Genomic DNA, 19,216 nt, shown 5'->3' with positions numbered 1-19,216 from the left:
GCTCTACTGCTCCCTGGAGGAGGTTGGGCCAGTCCAATTCCTCCAAGACGCAGTATAGGCGGACGCAAAGTTTTGTAAGTAAATACTCAGAAGATTACTTATGTTACCACTTTTTGGATTCTCGTCCTGGCCCGGATATCCACTCTGTAATCCTGCTCTAGTTCTAGGACAGCCCATCACAACCCACCCCCGCCACTTTGGATTCTCCCGATCCGGATTGTCCAATGAGACAGCCCCTTTTCTCCGGGTTCCTCCCGCGGTCTCTCGGCTCCCGTCCGCTCTCGAGCTCCCGCACAGCGAGCGCGTAACGAGAGTCCTCTTTATGTCTTTGGCTTTTGCCGAGACTTGGGCTTCGAAGCCGGGCGTGACTGCTTCTTGCTTGCTAAAGTCCTCGCTAGATCATTAGCTCTATGAGGGTAGAGGTCTTGTCCGATGAACTCGCTGCTCTGACTCCCGGAACAGGCGGGAGACACAAATGGATGAATCCTGAAACCGAGGCAGTCCTCACAACTAAAGTCTCTGCTCTCATGAAAAATATATTCTTAGGCTGGGGCTACGTAGAAAACACTTAATTTTCGTATGAGAAAACGGAAAATGTTTTGAAGAGTAGGGGTGTGCGTTGGGGGTACTTCTGAGCTGAAAGCTGCATTTTGGGAGTCATGTGACTATCGGGGGAAGAAAGTTCACTTTTCAGTGAGTATTAACCGTGAAATCGCCTTGTGTCAGACACTGCTAAAGATGAAGGCGTGGTCTTTGCCCTTCAGGAACTTACAGTCGGCTACTGTAGCACGGTTGGGAAACCAACAGCATCAATACCATTTGGAGTCAGAAATGCAGAATCTCCATACTTAATCAAAATCTGCATTTTACAAGATTCATATGCACATTAAAATTTCAGAAGGGTTGGTGGTGCTGTAGACATTTACAACGCATAGCCAAACTTATGTCTAACTCTTTGGCCTGTGGCTGATTTACTTGACTTCTACAACTGTCCAACAGGATTTCAGGTGACATTTAAGACCCGATCTGGCCATTAAGAATCTGGTGCAAATCCAATTTCTGTGCCTTCAGGGGGCACCCCTGTCTCAGTCAAAGTGTGGCAGACTTAACACTAGTGGTGCATGAGATGATTTTAAGTTGTTCATAAATGAACACTATTCCATTTCAATAGTTGTACATTTATTTTGAATATTATGGCAGGCAAAGCTGGTAAGGAGTTTCCTCTTTAAATACATTTGCAAAAAGAGTAAAAGTAGGTTTAAACAACGTTGAGTAAACTATTGGTGATAGGGCAAAAATCATGAAGGTGTTCTACCAATGAGTGAGGCTGGAGAAACATCGCTCTGATCAAGTTGCCCACCTGCTTAAAATTTTTCAGTGATTCCCCATGTTTTTCAAGATAAAGTTCAAATTCATTAACATGGGACCTAAATCTCTGTTTCCAGTACTTTTTAAGCATTACCCCCAAATTAGTTGCATCCCTGAGAGTTCCAGTCATTGGAACTTCCAACAGTTCAGGGTTGATGGTATAACTCCTATTTAGAATGTTCCCTAATTCTTCACCCCCACCTCAAAACATAACTGTGACCCAAACAAAAAATTCTGTTCAAATGTGGTAGGAACTGAAATATAATTCATGACATCAGCTACATAAATAAAATTCTAAGTTTATTTGTATTTTACACCACTGCAAAATTTCCTATTAAGCTGTACACTCCAAAGTCGTACTGCCATCTTGTGGACAGATCTAACACTTTCAGGTCTTAACCAGTGTCCTACCTACTTCAGTGACTGCTGCTTACATGAGGAGGAAGGTGTGCGTGTAGTTGAGATGGGATGCCATTAGTAACGTGTGGTGGTGGTAGGTGTTGTACATTTTCCACCTTATGCTTTTCTTCAGCTCCCAACCAGTCTTGTAGCTAATTACATAATTAAGGTGATAGAAGAGGCTGGATCCATGAGCTCCAATTCTCATTTTGTGTTGACACTCCCTATACCTTTTGAATAATTAATGCTTGGAGTAGTAAGTCCCCATAATGGAGGGAAGTAGTAAAAGAGTTGAGAATAGAAGACACAGAAGAAGAAAGTGGGTGACCAAGAGGATACAAAATAAAGGAGAAAAAAGGGAGGGAAGAAGAGCATTCTCTAGATGAGGCTCCAGATTGCTTATATCTCCTTACTCATTACTGTTGCTTAGTAAGTGTATTTTTAAAATCTCTTCCTCTTTTAGAATACCCATGACCCAGACTAGCATAAAAACAAAGTGTAGGTGACAGAAAACCTTGAAATTTCTCCAGTTTGCCTTACCAGCTCATGTCATATTTCTGCCACAATGCTAGAATTCTACTGTGGAAGAAAATGAGGTCCTGGAAACTGTTTCTGCATAGGAGACATTTCAAGCCCTGGGAGAGAAAATGAACAGACAAGAAGAGAATAGACATAGAAGACTAGAGGAGTACATTGCTGGAAAGTTTTGTCGGTTTTCTTACTGTAGAGTCAAATCTGACTCAATGGAGCCCAACTTCCTGCTTTGAGCTGCAGTTGGGTGGGTGCGTATGTGTGGAGGTGGGTGGGGAGGAAAGTCATAAGGAAGGAGACTCCAGGAAAGTGTGTGTGTGTGTGTTTTAAAGATTGTATTCATTTATTTGAGAGAGAGAGAGAGCACAAGCAGGGTGAGTGGCTGGCAGAGTGAGAGGGAGAAGCAGACTCCCCACTGAGCAAGAAGCCTGGGATCATGACCTGAGCCGAAGGCGGACACTTAATGACAGCCACCCAGGCGCCCCAGGAAAGTGGTTTGAACTTGGGAACATCACCTTGCCATGTTAGGGCTGGAGGCATTAATCATGGCTCCTCTTAATCCATTATTCTGATGGTTGGCATTTCCTTCCCTGTTCTTCTCAGAATCCCTTCCCGGCAAATACCACTATAGCCTGGAGTTTTTTCTCCCTTCTTGGAACTTTACTGTCTTCTATTGATAATTAATTTTTTAATCATGTTTTAGCTCCTTAACTAGATGAAAGAAAAAACATTATTGGCGTTTTCAGACAAACAGAAGTTAAAGGGATAGTATAATGAATTCCCATTTACCTAACACCCAGTTTCAACCAGAATCAACATTTTACCTTTCTTTGATTTTAAGCTCCTTAGTGGAGAGAACTATGACTTTTAATAAATGTTTAAGGTGGCTATAACCATAATTGGGGGTGGCATGGTTATTTAAAAATTTTTTAAATAAAGACTTTACATTTTAAATCACTAATTTTTAAATTAGTGCCCTAAATTGTGCAGGGGCCAGGGGCATGGCTATTTTTGATACCTGACTTAAGCGGTCAAGATCTGAAGTCAAAGCTGCTCTAGTTAATGTTTATTCTCCCACTGTCTCTTGGATCTGTACATTTTATTTTATTTTTTTAAGATTAATTATTTGTCAGAGAGAGAGTGCACGCACAAGCAGGGGGTGCGGCAGGCAGAGGGAGAAGCAGGCTCCCCGCTGAGCAGGGAGCATGATGCAGGACTGCATCCCAGGACATTGGGATCATGACTTGAGCCCAAGACAGACGTTTAACCAACTGAGCCAGCCAGGCGTCCTATGGATTTGTGCATTTTATTAAACAGAAACACACATCCCTTTTGTCTTAAAACTGCCTTTCACTTTTCTCTTAGTTGTATGTGGGATCTAAGTAAGTTTGCTATGCACCTTATTAGTTGATATCAGATATGAAGGGGAGAACCCAAGTGACATCAGCTGTGTCATATGATTGCAAAGACAGGAAGGGAAGAGACCTCAGGATTAACACTTTCCTGGGAAAGAATACTCTGGAGCCCGTCTAGATGCCAATGCTCTAGTTCTTAGGATGTCCAGCTTAGACCTCATGATATCAACAAAAATCTGAAATTGTGCAAGCAAGTTAGGTTGAACTAGCTTTTTTTAAATTATTTTGTGACTCTTAAAAAAAAATAAATTATTTTGTGACTCAAGTAGCCAAAGCTACTTTGGCAAAGAGGTCTTGACACTGGTAAGTTTGGGAAAGAAAGGAAAGACAAATATGTTTATGTTTTCATTATAGCTTTAGTAAAAGTCTTATTTGAATGGTGACATTGAACGGTGATATGCTGTCACCTGGTAGTATTTTATACTAATTTTATACTAATGTCAGGAAAAATTACCAGGAATAAAAATGACTTCTTAGGTGTTTAAATTGCAAGCCTTAATTTGAGAATCCCCTGGAAGGCCTAGCCCATTTTTTGCCCCAAAGCCAAACAGGCATCAGAATCATGTGGAATACTTGTTGAAATGCAGATTCCTGGGTTTGCCACCACTCTGACTGAATCAGAATCTACCCGGTTTGGAATCCAGGAATCTTCATTTTATTTTATTTTTATTTTTTTAAAAGATTTTATTTATTTGACAGAGAGAGACACAGTGAGAGAGGGAACACAAGCAGGGGGAGTGGGAGAGGGAGCAGCAGGCTTCCTGCAATGCGGGGCTCGATCCCAGGACACCAGGATCATGACCTGAGCTGAAGGCAGACGCTTAATGACTGAGCCACCCAGGCACCCCAGGAATCTTCATTTTAAAGAAATGCCTCCCAGGTGAATCTAGTGCATAGTCATAAAGTCTGGGAACACCGGCCTAGCCTCTCTCCCTATGTAGTAATTAGGATATAGCAGGAGTATATGCCTTTACATTTTTGTTGCACAAACACAAAGCACAAAGGACAGAAAACTTAGTCATTTTTATACGCAGAAGATTGGTGGGGAGGTGTCAGATGGTGGTTGGAACCACTGTTCAATTATCTTTATAATTTGGGTTTTTGTTTGTTTATTTCTGTTTGGGCAAGGCCAGGAAAACTTGCTCCAGTGTGATCTAATGAAATAATTTTTTAAAAAAGATTTTATTTATTTATTTGAGAGAGAGAAGGGGGGGGCAGAGGGAGAGATAGGAAAGGGAGAAGCATACGCCCTGCTGAGCAGGGAGCCCGATGCAGGGCTCGATCCCAGGAACCCAGGATCACAACCTGAGCCACCCAGGCGCCCCTCTTTTTTTTTTTTTTTTTTAAAGATTTTATTTATTTGACAGAGAGAGAGACAGAGAGAGAGAGGGAACACAAGCAGGGGGAATGGGAGAGGGAGAGGCAGACTTCCCGCTGAGCAGAGAGCCCGATGCGGGGCTTGATCCCAGGACCCTGAGATCATGACCTGAGCCGAAGGCAGACGCCTAACAACTGAGCCACCCAGGCACTTCCTCCTCCCGCTTTAGATTTTATTTATTTATTTATTAGAGAGAGAGTGAGCGCGTGCGAGAGAACACAAGCGGGGAGGGGCAGCGGGAGAGGGAGAAGCAGACTTCCCGCTGAGCAGGGAACCTGACACGGGGCTCGATTCCAGGACTCCAGGATCATGCTTTTGGCAGACGCTTAAGTGACTGAGCCACCCAGGTGCCCCATGAAATAATTTTCTAATCCATATTCATCTTTGATTGACTTCACGATACCAAATACTTTCAAGGCAGCAGAAGAAATCACTGTTATTAAAGGCCCTCAGAGGGACAGGTGAGGAAAAATACTGGGTTGGTAGAGAGAAGGGGGAAAAGGCTGTTTACTCCCACCTTGCATGGACCTGGAGACTTCCTATGAAGCTAATAAATCCCAGTGAGAGAGGAAATGTTTTGCCCATCTACCCCTGTTAATGTCAGCTTCCCAGGATACTGTGAATTTATAAACCTCACACCTGCTGAAACAGAACTCATCTATCTACACCCTCAAATTACAAGTAACTCCTAAGAAGCCAAAATAATTTAGGCTTAAGCCATGTTCTATAAAACTACTATGGTAAGAGCTGGAAAGAAACTGTATCGGCTTTACAGTACCCAAGAAAGGGAAAAATAGAAATGGTCTCTGATGGAGCCAGGTTTGTCTGAAATATCTCAGATGCCTGAATTTGAATGCTTCATATCATCCACCAACTCTAAGGTCAAAACACCTCCTGTGGCTTTAGGAGCGCCTGGTACCACACTTACCTTTCCTCAGGTAAAGTCCTTGCTAGGTATGTGGTAATGGACCGTCCCTTGGAGCTCATGCTTTAGGGGGCTGAAAAAGGGAAAGAGGTGCTTTGTGTGAGGGATAAGGCGAAACAAGGGCCATTTCTGGGCACATGTATTTTTTAAACCAAAGCAAAGGCTAGAGTCAATTCAAATGAGGAACCAAGTCAAAGCTCCTAATTAAAAAAATATATATACATGTTGCTTGCAGATTTATTTTTCTAGTCACACGTGACATTGCTGACTACATCCTACTGTCCCTGTTCTATAAAAATGCACAGAGGTAGGAACAGGAAAACTGTTAGAAAGAGGTACAAGTCAGTTTTGTGTCCCTGTATTTGCACCAGGGAAAAGTTTCAAGGCAAAAAAGTGCTTCTCTCACTTTATTCTTGACTGTATTTTTTTCTCTGCAATTAATTTTTTGACCTTTCCTTATTATACTTAAAGGAGAAGAACTCTTCCTCTGTTTTACAGTAAAAGAAGTAGGTAATATTCTGGTAAGAATTCTTCCCTTAAATCATAGGGTTTCACCTTTGTACAGTGTTGGTGGGAATGTAAAATGGTGCAGGCACACTATGGAAAACAGTATGGAGGGTCCTCAAAAAGTTGAAGAGCAATCCCACTTCTGAGTATATATTCAAAAGAATTAAAACAGGGTCTTGAGGAGATATTTACACACCCATGTTCACAGTGGCATTAGTCACAATAGCCAAGAGGCAGATGCAACTCGAGTGTCCGCTGAGGGATGAATGTGTTGTATATGTACAACGAAATATTATTCAGCCTTAAAAAGGAAGGGAATTCTGAGACCTGCTACAACACGGATGAAACTTGATATGCCAAATGAAATAAGTCAGTCATAAAAAAACAAATACCATATCATTCCACTTATGTGAGGTGTCTAGAGTAGTCAAATTAATAGAAAGTAGAATGGTAGCTGCCCGCAGCTGTGGGGAGAGGGAAATGGGGAATTATTTCTTTAATGGGTACAGAGTTTCAGTTTGGCAAGGTGAAAAATTTCTGCAGATTGGTTGCACAACCATGTGAATACACTTAACACTACTGAACTCTACACTTAGAAATGGTTAAGATGGTAAAATTTATGTTATGCATTTTTTTAACCATAATAAAAATAGGATAATGCAATCCTATTTCTAGCACAATGTTTTTATCACATACACGTCAAACTAAGTTTTTAAAAAATCACTGGGATCCTTGCATTCTAGAAGGAGCAATCTTTGAAAAAAAAATTCAGGAATTCACCTCACACTGAAAATATGGACAGAGCTCACATTTTTGATTCATAAGGATGAGGTGAGAAACCACTTTATGTTGATCTAAATGTTATTTTTTGATTAGTTGTATTTTTAAAATATTTATTTATTGAGAGCGCGCGCCCATGCGCGCACACACAGGCGACGCGCGCGCGCGTGCAGGGGGGAAGGGTAGAGGGAGAGGGAGAGAATCTCAAGCAGACTCCCCGCTGAGCGCTGAGCACAGAGCCCGATGCAGGGCTTGATCCCGCAACCCTAAGATCAAGACCTGAGCCAAAATCAAGAGTTGGAGGCTTAACCAACTGAGTCACCCAGGTGCCCCTTGATTAGTTGTATTTTTAAAATATTTAATCAAAAACACTTGGTCCCTTTAAATAGAGAAGCAGCCAGAGAGAGTGGTCGATCTTTACTATTTGATTCAAATTTGGATTTTATATAATACCCTCAGAAAGCAGAATAAAACAAGGAACAAAATGGCAAAAGAGGCTTTCCTTTTGGAAGACAGGGGTTAAGGATGAGGATAGAGAATGTTCAAGCAGCAGAAAGAAGTGACTGAAGGCAGAAGGAAGCTATTTTGAAAGTTTTTGACCCTAAGTGTGAAAGTGTGAAGGCACAGATGGGATTCTCATTTGCCAGAAGATTTTAAAGCTAGTCAAAGAGAAATGGTTTTACTCTGATATAGAGCGGGAGTGGCTACGAACAGTGAAAGAGAGTTGAGAATGATTCCAAAGTGGGCATTAAGATTAGAATTTAAAGAACAGAAAGAAATATAATTGTTCTATTGAAATGGAGTAAATATGAAGTATTATAAATTAATATTTTAATTTTTTTTCCTGTTTATGGGTCTGCCTTACCCATTAGGCTGTAAACTCCCATCAAGTCAGGGACTCCATTTTATTTATCTTTATAGCCTTAGCACCTAGCACAGTGCCTAGCAAATAATAATATCTCAAAATAATGTCTGTAAATGAAAATTAAACTGGTCACCTGGAAAAGGCACTCGTTCTAAATACCTACCTGAAGTCCCACTACCTTGGTGAAGCCCTCCATGACTGCTTTAGCTCCCCTTTCTTTCTCTATCTCCTAAATTTCTATACCACTTTGATGTAGGTCACATGGCTAAGCATATTAGCCTATACCTAAACCATGTCTACATTGTTCTATAGCTAAACAATTTAAGGAGGAAGACAACATTAAAACATTAAATACTGTAATTTTAACTCATTGTATTGTTATAGAAAAAAAACGGGAAAAAATAGTATGCTCTATACTACTCTATCTCAGGTAGGCATGGATACTACTTAAGTGCATGGCCATCTAATTTGCAGAACTATGCTAATGATGTAATTTAGCTTAAAAAGTGCTCACTGGGCAAACTGGTTTTTGTCTGGTACTGTAGGCAGAAGAGGGAAACAAGGCTTGAGCCCAGCATCGAGGCAGAAAGCATGAACGGACAGGTAGGAGGCTTCAGTAAGAAACGTTTGCACAAAATGGGAAGAAAAAAGAAAAGTTGCAGAGTGAAGCTTTTTCTTTTGGCCAGCTCACAAATGCCCAGCTGGGCTCGCTCTTTTTGTCACAACCTAGGCTAGGCTAAAGATCCGCCCTTTTATATTACTTGTGGAGGAAAATAATCCTCTCGGCAAGAAGGAGTTAGGGCACTAGGATCCTGACAATTCCATCACAATTAAAATGAAAAATTTTTGGAGGGAGGAGTATTTTTTTTTTTTAATTTTTGAAGTCTCTGAATTTCATCCCAGGAAAGCCAGATAGGAGGCAGACATCTGAACTTCATTTTTTTCATCCCCCTTTTGACCTAATTTGATTGGCCAAGCCCTAACATACTTCCATACTGGGTCAGGCTCCAATTTTGTTTCTACTCCAGGATATGGCCCTTGCCATAATGGAATTTACGAGTGAGAAAGACAGCCAATTAGACCAGCAATTACATAGAGTAAGAAAAGAAAAAAAACTATGGTAGGACAAGTATGGGAATAGATAACAAAAACATATCACTAGTCTAAATTCTGAAGTTGAATTGGTCTTTCTAAATGCAAATCTGATTATGTCACACTCTTGGCTTTCAGCAGAAGTTCACTGAATACCTACTGTGTGCTAGGCACTGTGCAAACCATGGGGATATGATTAACCGCAGAGAGAAGACACAGGCATGGGTACATATAGGCTGGTTATCTCTAACAATGGCCTACCATTTACATAGAGGGGGCATCTGCACTGTGCAGACATTTATCTGTTGGTTGTATGTATAGTTATGTCCCTCACACAAATTCTACCTGAAAAATGAGAAGAGAGCTGTTAGTGCTAGTTAGCATTTCTTTTTTTTTAACATTGTTAAAAACATGTATTTTGATATAGTCTATGATAAATAAGTCAGTTGAGATCCCATTCTGCCACAGATTCATCTGAGAAGAGCCCTGTGCCATTCAACTGGTGAACATCTGCGCAATGTCCCATCTCTATCCCAGCCAGAGCACCCACCTTCCATGTTGTTCCTGTCCATTGATTGCTTCCAAATCCAGATAACCTTTATTCCCAACGTTAGCTCAAAACAGTTGGTTCAGGCATTCCAGGATCTGCAACACCACCCTTGAATCCCAGGTAAATCACGAGAGGAAGAAAGCCCCCGCAGATGGCAAACTGGCCACCCTCAAGGAGCTGCTGCAGCTTCTGCTTGGCCTCGTGGCTCAGCTTCACCATTGTGGCCTAGTTGGTGTTTCTTGATCCTACCTTGACTAAGGTAGCCGGGAGAAATTGTAAATATTGGAACTGATAATTGGTACAAGAGTAATTATTTCATAGCTGGGAAGAATTATCTTGTAGAATGTAGTTAGAATCACAGGGAGAAGAAAGCACTGTAATTGCATAATGACAAAGAGGGGCTGAGGGCCTTACTTACTAACTCTTAATGTCTACATCAATGGGGTGAAAAGTTTGGGAACACTAGGGCTCAAGAGAAGCTTAATTGAGAGGGTCATGCTTAACCTTTAGTACCTGGAAAGGTTGTTTCAATGAATATCTTCAGCTTTTGCACCTCTTTTGCCTGCTTAACCGTCTTGATTTTGCCCTGTAGAATGTATGCACTTCCACACTTATTCTTTGGATCCTTGCCTGGATTGCCAAGGCACTTGAACTTCCCACTTACTATAATGGCCAGTCTTGAACACAGAGCCTCACATTCTTCCATCCTGGGAAAATAAGGAACCAGAGGGAGGTAGAGCTGGAGAGGCTCACCATGGCATGGTGAAGGCTAGAACCCTCAAAGAATCAGGGAAGTTCTTGGTAAGACTGGTATTTAGGACCCATGTAAGATTTGGGGGATCTCTATTGACTACATTCTCTTACAGTCAAAATAAAAACAGAAACCAAGAGGCAGATGCTTAAACCTGCAGTAAGAGCTCCAATCTCTTTCTACTTTTTCATTTTTTGGATAGAGTGTTCCAAAGAGTTCATCTAAGAACTGTAGGCTATTTCTTCTGGCAGGAATCACAGACTGTAGTTCTTCCAGGGACATTAACAGGCCCTGGCAAGGTCATTACTGACTTATGTTCTTGGACACAACCACATGCCCATGGCACCAAGTGTAACTCCCCTTTTCCCCATCCCTCAATCAAGATACAAGCCACACCTATGGGTGATTATGACGATCTTGCCAGACTCACGGGTCCATGAGACTGTGTCCCAGAGGAAGTGTTGGGCCACAGGATCCATGCCAGAAGATGGCTTATCGAGGAAGGTGATGTCAGGCCCTCCTAACAGGGCAATAACTGTACTGAGCTTATGCTTGGTGCCATCACTACGTAGGGAAGGGTTTAAGGAGGAAAGGAAGCAAGGAAGAGAGAAGGTTATAAATTATGGTAATTCCTACCTACACCCAAGATTCGGAGACGCATATAAATACAGTGAAATGTCCCCTAACCTTGTCCCCAACACATACACACACGTATGTGTATATATATTTAAAATGTAGACAAGCAATCTCGTGTGTCTCTATTGTTGACAAACAAGTAAATGAGTCCTGGAAGCATCTTAGTGTGTTACATTTTTTATCCATTCTGCATGAGAATTTGACCTTTGGTTGACTCTTTTTATGTTCTCCTGGCAACCAGATAAAAACATAACCTGTGTTACTAGGCAATACTGCTTATGGTAAAAATGATCCCTGATGGACAAATTACACCCGGACAAGGAGAACTATAAACACCTGACAAAGAAACTAGACTTTGGGCTTTCTTGAGGGCAGTGATCCTCATTACTTATAATTGGGCCTCTTGTGGGGACTCTGGAAGCTCTGCCTTTGGAATTGCTCCTATGGAGCTTCTAAGCCAGGGAGGTTCCCACACCTATGCGATGTGGGTTTTGTCCTCTTGCATCTGAGTTGCTGCAGGGACTTGCACAAGAGCAGCACCTGGTGCTGCCCTGCTGCCATTTCCTGTCCTACTGAGTAGACTGGTACCAAGCATGGCTTATAATAATCCTGTGAGTTGAATATTCATTGACCCTAAGACCAACCCGGTGGGCTTGCAGAGGATCTCAGAGCTATGGGAAAATACAAATGGGTGACGGTTATAGAGGGACTGGTCAGGTGGGGGTAGTTCTCATAGATGGGAATCTGGTTTGAATGGACAAGGGCCTCTTTTGCTGAGAAACATTCTCCTTGCTTGGAACAAGCTTTCCTTCAAATAAGAATGCTTGAGGGAGAGGCTGCGCTGGCAAGGCAGTCCTACCTGAAGCTCTCCATACTTAACCTATACTGAGCTTCTTGAATATATAGATGGTTTTTCATCAAATTTGTAAAGTTTTAACCCATTATTTCTTTGAATATTTGTTCTGTCCTTTTCTTTCTCTCTTTTCCTGGAACTCCCATTACATTTGTGTTGGTGTGCTGAATGGTATCTTACAGGTCTCTGAAGCTCTGTTCGTTTTTCTTCATTCTTTTTGTTTTGTTTTTTCTTTAAATTTTTACTTAAATTCTAGTTAGTAAACATATAGTGTAATATTGGTTTCAGGAGTAGAATTTAGTGATTCATCACTTACATATAAAATGCAGTGCTCATCACAAGTGCCCTCCTTAATACCCATCACCAATTTAGCCCGTCCCCCTCCCACCTCCCTCCATCAACCCTGTTTGTTCTCTATTGTTAGAAGTCTCATGGTTTGCTCCCTCTCTCTCCCCCACCTTTACTATATCTTCATCTGTTTTGTTTTTTAAATTCCACATATGAGGGAAATCATATGGTATTTGTCTTTCTCTGACTGACTTATTTTGCTTAGCATAATACACTCTAGTTCCATCCATGTTGTTGCAAATGGGAAGACTTCATTCTTTTTGATGGCTGAGAGTCCATTGTATATATATGATATGCCACATTTTCTTTATCCATTCATCAGTTGATGGACATTAGGACTCTCTCCATAGTTTGGCTATTGTTGATAATGCTGCTATAAACTTCAGGGTGCATGTACCCTTTCAAATCTGTATTTTTGTATCCTTTGTGTAAATACCTAGTAGTGCAATTGCTGGATCATGAGGTAGTTCTATTTTTAGCTTTTTGAGGAATCTCCATACTGTTTTCCAAAGTGGCTGCACCAGTTCACACTCCCACCAACAGTGCAAGGGGGTTCCCCTTTCCCCACATCCTCACCAACATCTGTTGTTTCCTATGCTGTTAATTTTAGCCATTCTGACAGGTGTGAGGTGGTATCTCATTGCGGTTTTCCCTGACAATAAGTGATCTTGAGCACTTTTTCATGTGTCTATTAGCCATCTGGATGTCTTCTTTGGAAAAGTGTCTTTTCATGTCTTCTGCCCATTTCTTAACTGGATGTTTTTTTGGATGTTGAGTTTGATAAGTTTTCTATAGATTTTGGATACTAACCCTTTATCAGATATGCCATTTGCAAGTATCATCTCCCATTCTGTAGGCTGGCTTTTGGTTTTGTTGCTTGTTTCCTTTGCTGTGCAGAAACTTTTTATCTTGATAAGGTCCCAGTAGTTCACTTTTGCTCCAATCAGCTCTTCCCCCTAAGATGCTTTCTGTTGACCAAAAAGGAACTATTTGGAAACAACTTTATTGTGGCAGAAGGTTGTTAATTATCAAACTTTCTGGTGTTGGTATGTTGTGTCTGTTCTCTAGCCCATTTTGCCCAGCTATTCCAATTTCTGTGGAAGCTGGATCCTGTCAGTAGACTTCTCTTTGGTTTGCATTCTCATTCAGTATTTGTGTCCTCCTGAAACCCATATGCCTGTCACATGTGATCAAATGTTCGCCTCGGCTTCCTCTTATTAGTGATATTCTTACTTCCTCTTCTGACCTTTAACCAATGTAGGTTTCTGGACTTCCAAATATATATGCCAATCATCCGCCTTCTTAAGGAACATACTAACAGCTCCCTAACTCTAGTGTGTAATTGATTTTTGATGATCCAAATGCTAATTCTGAATCTATGATCCCGGAATAGAGAGTATCAGTTACCATATTTACTCATTGGGTATTAGCTCCCCTCCTTATTTTTTCAGATGAATATACTCACTTTTAAAGCAAAATTCTTCCGAAGAAGTGTAATATGCCTAAACACCATTACCATTCTTCTATTTAAGAGGCAATTCACCACTGGTAAAGACTAAAGAGGAGAAATATAGAATATTCAACGAAATGTTACCTGGGATCAAATATCAGAAATCCCATACTCCTATTTTTATATCACTCTTTTATACACATATTACTTCATGCATATATAAATATATATATAGAATATAGATGATATATATATTTATACATAGAATATAGATAATATATATCATTTATATATATTCATGTATAATAGAATATATGTAAAAAAAGAAAAATAGTTAAAAAAGGTCATTGTGTCATTGTTTCTCATTCCCCATTTCCAAGAGTAGAAAAATATCTGGCACACGGTTTATTGAATAATTCTCCTGCCTGAAAACAACCACCACCACCACCACCACCACCAGCACCACCAAACCCTCTTTTTATATTCATACCTCTGGGTATCTTTCTTATAAAACCTGTACAACAAAATCTGATCTATTCTTTTGAAAAGCAGCATCATAAGAAACGGCCATCTTCACAAATGTTGCAGGAAATTAACTGGGTATGCACTAAAGAGAAATTAGAAAATTTCCAGTGATTCTATGGGCTTGAGTTATAATCCTAGTTAATCCTATAAACTAGTTACTAGGGACTATTTACCTCTACAACAGCAGCTACAAATATTTTGAGGGATGGTACATTTGCAAGGCCTATGGGAGGACCACCTCAAACTTGGATCTGCTTTAGAGTCCAAGACTGGCCTAACCTTAGTTACTCCCTCTTATCACCTTATTTCTTTTATGGCATTTATCAATCTGTAAGTATCTTGTTTGTTTATTACCTCTGTTACTAAAATGTAAACCAGGAAAGGGACACTTCTTCTGTGGAGTTCTTTACTCCGTGTTCAGTGTTTAGTAGTACCTGGCAGAGAGTATGTGCTCAATATTTTGAAAAAAATGAGTGAATTAACCCCTTTCTGACACACACTCCCACATCATTTTTTCTGCTATGGGCTATGCAATGTTGGTATCTTTTGTATCTATTTGTGCTTTTTCTCAGTTATGGGAAGTAGACTGTAAACTTTAGGCAGGGAGGATCTGTCTTTTTTTTTAAATCTCAGTATCTCTAACATCAAGAAAAGTACCCAAAGAGGGTGTTGACTCAATAAAACTTTGTTGGATTGGCTAAGGTAAAGATTTGATTATAGCCACCATTCAAACTGGTTCTGGTGATGGTGGAAGGGTAGAACCTTGTATAGCTGCAGTGACCACTGTAGCCTGGATTCCCCAGGGTAGCCCTGGTCTCTGTAGCTCTTGTTTCGACATTTAACAACATAGTTGGACTGACATTTAGAGGCTCACTAACAAAACCATGGGCCATGAAAAAGCTGTAAAGGCACAAGATTTTGCTGATAAATCTTTCCAAATTCACTTTGCTTAACTTCCTTAGCTCTGTTAATGGTTCAAGTTCAGATCCATGTGGCTGTTCTTTAATAATTTATTCCCCACAGACTGCCACTAGTTTTTTTTTTTAAGATTTTATTTATTTATTTGTCAGAGAGAGACACAGCGAGAGAGGGAACACAAGCAGGGGGAATGGGAGAGGGAGAAGCAGGCTTCCCGCTGAGCAGGGAGCCCGATGGGGGACTTGATCCCAGGACCCTGGGATCATGACCTGAGCTGAAGGCAGACGCTTAACCGACTGAGCCACTCAGGCGTCCCATGACTGCCACCAGGTTTTGCCACTTGTTCTTTAAAAATGATTTCTTACATTTATGCTACCTTCTCCATTACTACTATTTCACCTTCATATATAACGATATCCTGAAAATATTATATGTGCAATTATACAATGGTTACATAAAAGCCTGTGCTAGATATAGTCTTCCAAAATATATTTTATTCTTGACAATCATCATTTTTCCCTGGGAAAGTTTTTCAAATATGTGGGGTGTTTTTGTTTTGTTTGGTTTTGTTTTTTGAAACCACACACCATCATATTGTACCTTTCTCTTAATTTTTTAGTGAAAGACTCTGAGTACTGCATGCAGGCTGTGTAAAATCCTATTCTTTCATTCCCCTTCTTGGCTCTTCACCCAGGCATATTTTAACCTCTCTCCACTTTTTAATGTTTCACCATGACCTATCTACAAAAACAGATAAAAAACCCCAGCAAACTTCTCTCCTGGCAAGGGAGTTAAATTTCACATAAGGGCTGGGATAACAGTGATCTGACTGAACTAACTTATGAATGACTTAACCTTTCCAAATTTGTGTTTCTAAAAAAAGGTGACTTAATTTAATGAATCTCTAGTAAAGTAAAAACACCAAAAGATAACCTTAGAAACTAATAAAAAGCTACCCAATTATGTTGCTGGAGAACCATAATTTGGGAAGTATCCAGGCATCTTCTTAAAAGAGTGCCAGTTTTTACACAGTTTCATTCTGTCTTCATAGTTGCTGGGGGTCTCTAAAGGAAGGAGTAAGTAGGTAGAGGATCAAGCTGGTTTGTACAAAAGAGTGGCTGTAAGTTACCTATGCTTATTTAACTAACTTGGGAGGAAGGCAGAAGGAAGCCAGAAAACTAATGGACAAACTGTGTCATCAGAACACTGGTTTTAAGTAGAAGGGAGGTTGGAAGAATCAATTACTTTTGTTTTAATTTAAAATTCTCCTACAGATGAAAATGTGTATATTTTAATATACCACATCCTCCCCACCTTGCACATCATCTGACCCTCCTGAGAATTGCTTCAGTAGTGAGATGGGAAAAAAGGGGTAAAAATTTCAGTGAAAGCTTGTGTAACTTTAGAACACTCCACAGGAAATTCAAATACACACCAGGATAATGAAGATCAACATCTGGAATGTTAAAAAAAAAAAAAAAAGGTAGCTGGTCAGCTCAAAGCCCTTTTTCCCTTATGACTGGTTTTCTCAATCTGGACACTACTGGAATTTGGGCCAGATAATTCTTCGCTATAGTGGGCTATATGTATATTGCAGAATGTTCAGCAGCATCCCTGGCATCTATCCTTTAGATGCCAGTGGCACCCACATTCCCAGCTGTGACAACCAAAAATGTCTCTAGGTATTGCCAAATATCTTCGCAGGACAGAACTGGACCTGGTTGAGAACTACAGCCTTATTGGAATAGCAATTCCTTTCTTTTGAGAAGCAGTATGTTATTAATCCCTACAAGAATTGAAGAGACTAGCTCTGAAGCCAGATAAATTGAGTTTAAATCCCAGTACACCACTTTTTTAATCTGAGTAATTGTGGGTAAGTTACATAACCTATCTTTGCCTCTGTTTTGTCATCTGTAAAATGGGTATACAACAATACCTATTTAACTCGTTATGAGCTGAGTTTATACTCATATAGTGCTTAGTACAGTGCTTACATTTTAAGTGCTCAATATTAATGAGTATTATTAGGGAATTATGGTTCTGCTGGTTTATATGACACATGCAAATTAGAAAAAAGGCACTCCATGCCACATTTATTTATGTGGTGGCCCTTGGAGAACTGATCTTCTCTCACTTTATTTTTTTTAAATTTTTTTAAAAGATTTTATTTATTTATTTGAGAGAGAGAGAATGAGAGACAGAGAGCACGAGAGGGAAGAGGGTCAGAGGGAGAAGCAGACCCCCAGTTGAGCAGGGAGCCCGATGTGGGACTTGATCCCGGGACTCCAGGATCATGACCTGAGCCAAAGGCAGTTGCTTAACCAACTGAGCCACCCAGGCGCCCTTCTCTCACTTTAGACATGAGATCTAAATGGAAGTTGAGATCTTTTTTTGTGCGTCAAAATGATTGGCATACATAATCTCAGTAAGATCAATCGGAATCCTTCTAGTCATTTTCTAATTTGAGTGGGGTAAAGTTTTCTCTGATGGTAAAATGTAATGAGGTGAGTCTGTAAGCCAGAAGCAGCAACATCCCACTCTGGGAGTACAGACTAATATAGTAGAGGAAATTAAGCTAATATGCAGAGAGAAAGAATGGCCATGATTTAGTGCACAAAATCCTCACAGTTAGCCTAGTTCTTGAAGCTTGGTTGTACAATTCTGGTGGTACATCCTTGAGATCCATTTCTTTGAGATGGATCCTTTATTTGGCTGTGCATAAAAATCACCTGGCTGGTTAAAATACAGATTCTGAAATCCCACTGCAGATCTCATGAAAGAGAAGCTCTTCCGGTGGGATTCGGTCAGGTGTATTCAAAGATAACTGTCTAGGCAAGCCTGTCTACTAAAGGTTCTAAAGATGTGTGAAGATCATATAGTGGGCATAATGGGTTTAAATGGCTTCATATAACATGTCTGTCCATTTAAAAATAGCATTCCCCCATTCTGCAAACATTTGTTAAATGTCTACAATGTGCCAGACACAATGCTAGGTCCTAGAGGTACAAAGACAATTAGGTCTCTTAGATAGATGTTTTATTCTCTAGTTCACACTTAAGAAGATGTTCTGTTCAGACACTATTAAAACTTTATGTCCCCAAACACAAAATTATGTCATCTGTCAAAACTGTTGGTTTTCAAAAACCATCTAAAAAAACTAGAAAAAAATAAAGGCTGCCAGATTCCTTAAAGTCTTAAAGCATTTTAAAATTCCGTTTTAAATACAAGTTTTTAGAAATAAATTTACTTATTTTGTAGTTACTGCACGCACACACTATATTTTAACACTGAAAATACATACACAGGACAATTTCAAGTAGAAATCAAATTAGATGACACGGAGTGACTTAGTCCTGTACCGGGTAAAGGGAAAAAAGTCATTTTAAATTTTCCTCGGCATTTCAGGAATCAACCTAAATTTTCCAGAACTTTTACAAAGCTAGGGCACACTTGTGCACACCACTTTGGCCTTCGGGCCTTCAGCAAGGTAGGGCTCTGCCCCGAGGAGAAAAGGACGGGAGGGACAGGTGGGAAGGAGCTACGGGCAAGGAGCCTGCGGGCACTCACCCAACAGCTCCAAAACTCCGCGGCGTCGACCACCACTGCGGCCTCACCCCGAGAACTGGGCGAGGCGCTCGCTCCTCCCTTGGTCCCACAGCCGTCACCACCCCCACGCCGGAGCGGCACGCTACGCTCTCTGTCCGCAGCGCCCCAGACACCACGCTCCCTCCGTGGCTCCGGCCACTCTCAAAACTGAGCGCACCGCTCGGTTTCCCCAACTGGCCATGCTTCGGACGTACCCCGTGACGCCCCTGCGCGTGCGCCCCGCTCCCCAGCCCCAGCGCGGGTATCCCAATCCCTCGCCCCCCTGCGCGTGCGCCCCGCTCCCCAGCCCCAGCGCCGGTAGCCCAATCCCTCGCCCCCC

The 19,216-nt window shown here is 41.0% G+C and overlaps 1 protein-coding gene across 1 annotated transcript; it reads right to left on the bottom strand.

The window, feature by feature from the left end:
* Positions 1-9,672: 9,672 nt before the first annotated feature.
* Positions 9,673-10,029, bottom strand: LOC116626748 (mitochondrial import receptor subunit TOM7 homolog). Its single transcript, XM_032396223.1, has one exon. The coding sequence runs from the start codon at positions 10,027-10,029 to the stop codon at positions 9,871-9,873; it is 159 nt and encodes a 52-aa protein (XP_032252114.1). The 3' UTR covers positions 9,673-9,870.
* Positions 10,030-19,216: the final 9,187 nt, after the last annotated feature.

Source organism: Phoca vitulina, unplaced genomic scaffold (assembly GCF_004348235.1).
Source record: "Phoca vitulina isolate PV1807 unplaced genomic scaffold, GSC_HSeal_1.0 scaffold90, whole genome shotgun sequence".
Classification (NCBI taxonomy): domain Eukaryota; kingdom Metazoa; phylum Chordata; class Mammalia; order Carnivora; family Phocidae; genus Phoca; species Phoca vitulina.
The sequence above is the reverse complement of the archived record's forward strand: the minus strand, read 5'-3'. Positions and strand labels throughout refer to the sequence as shown.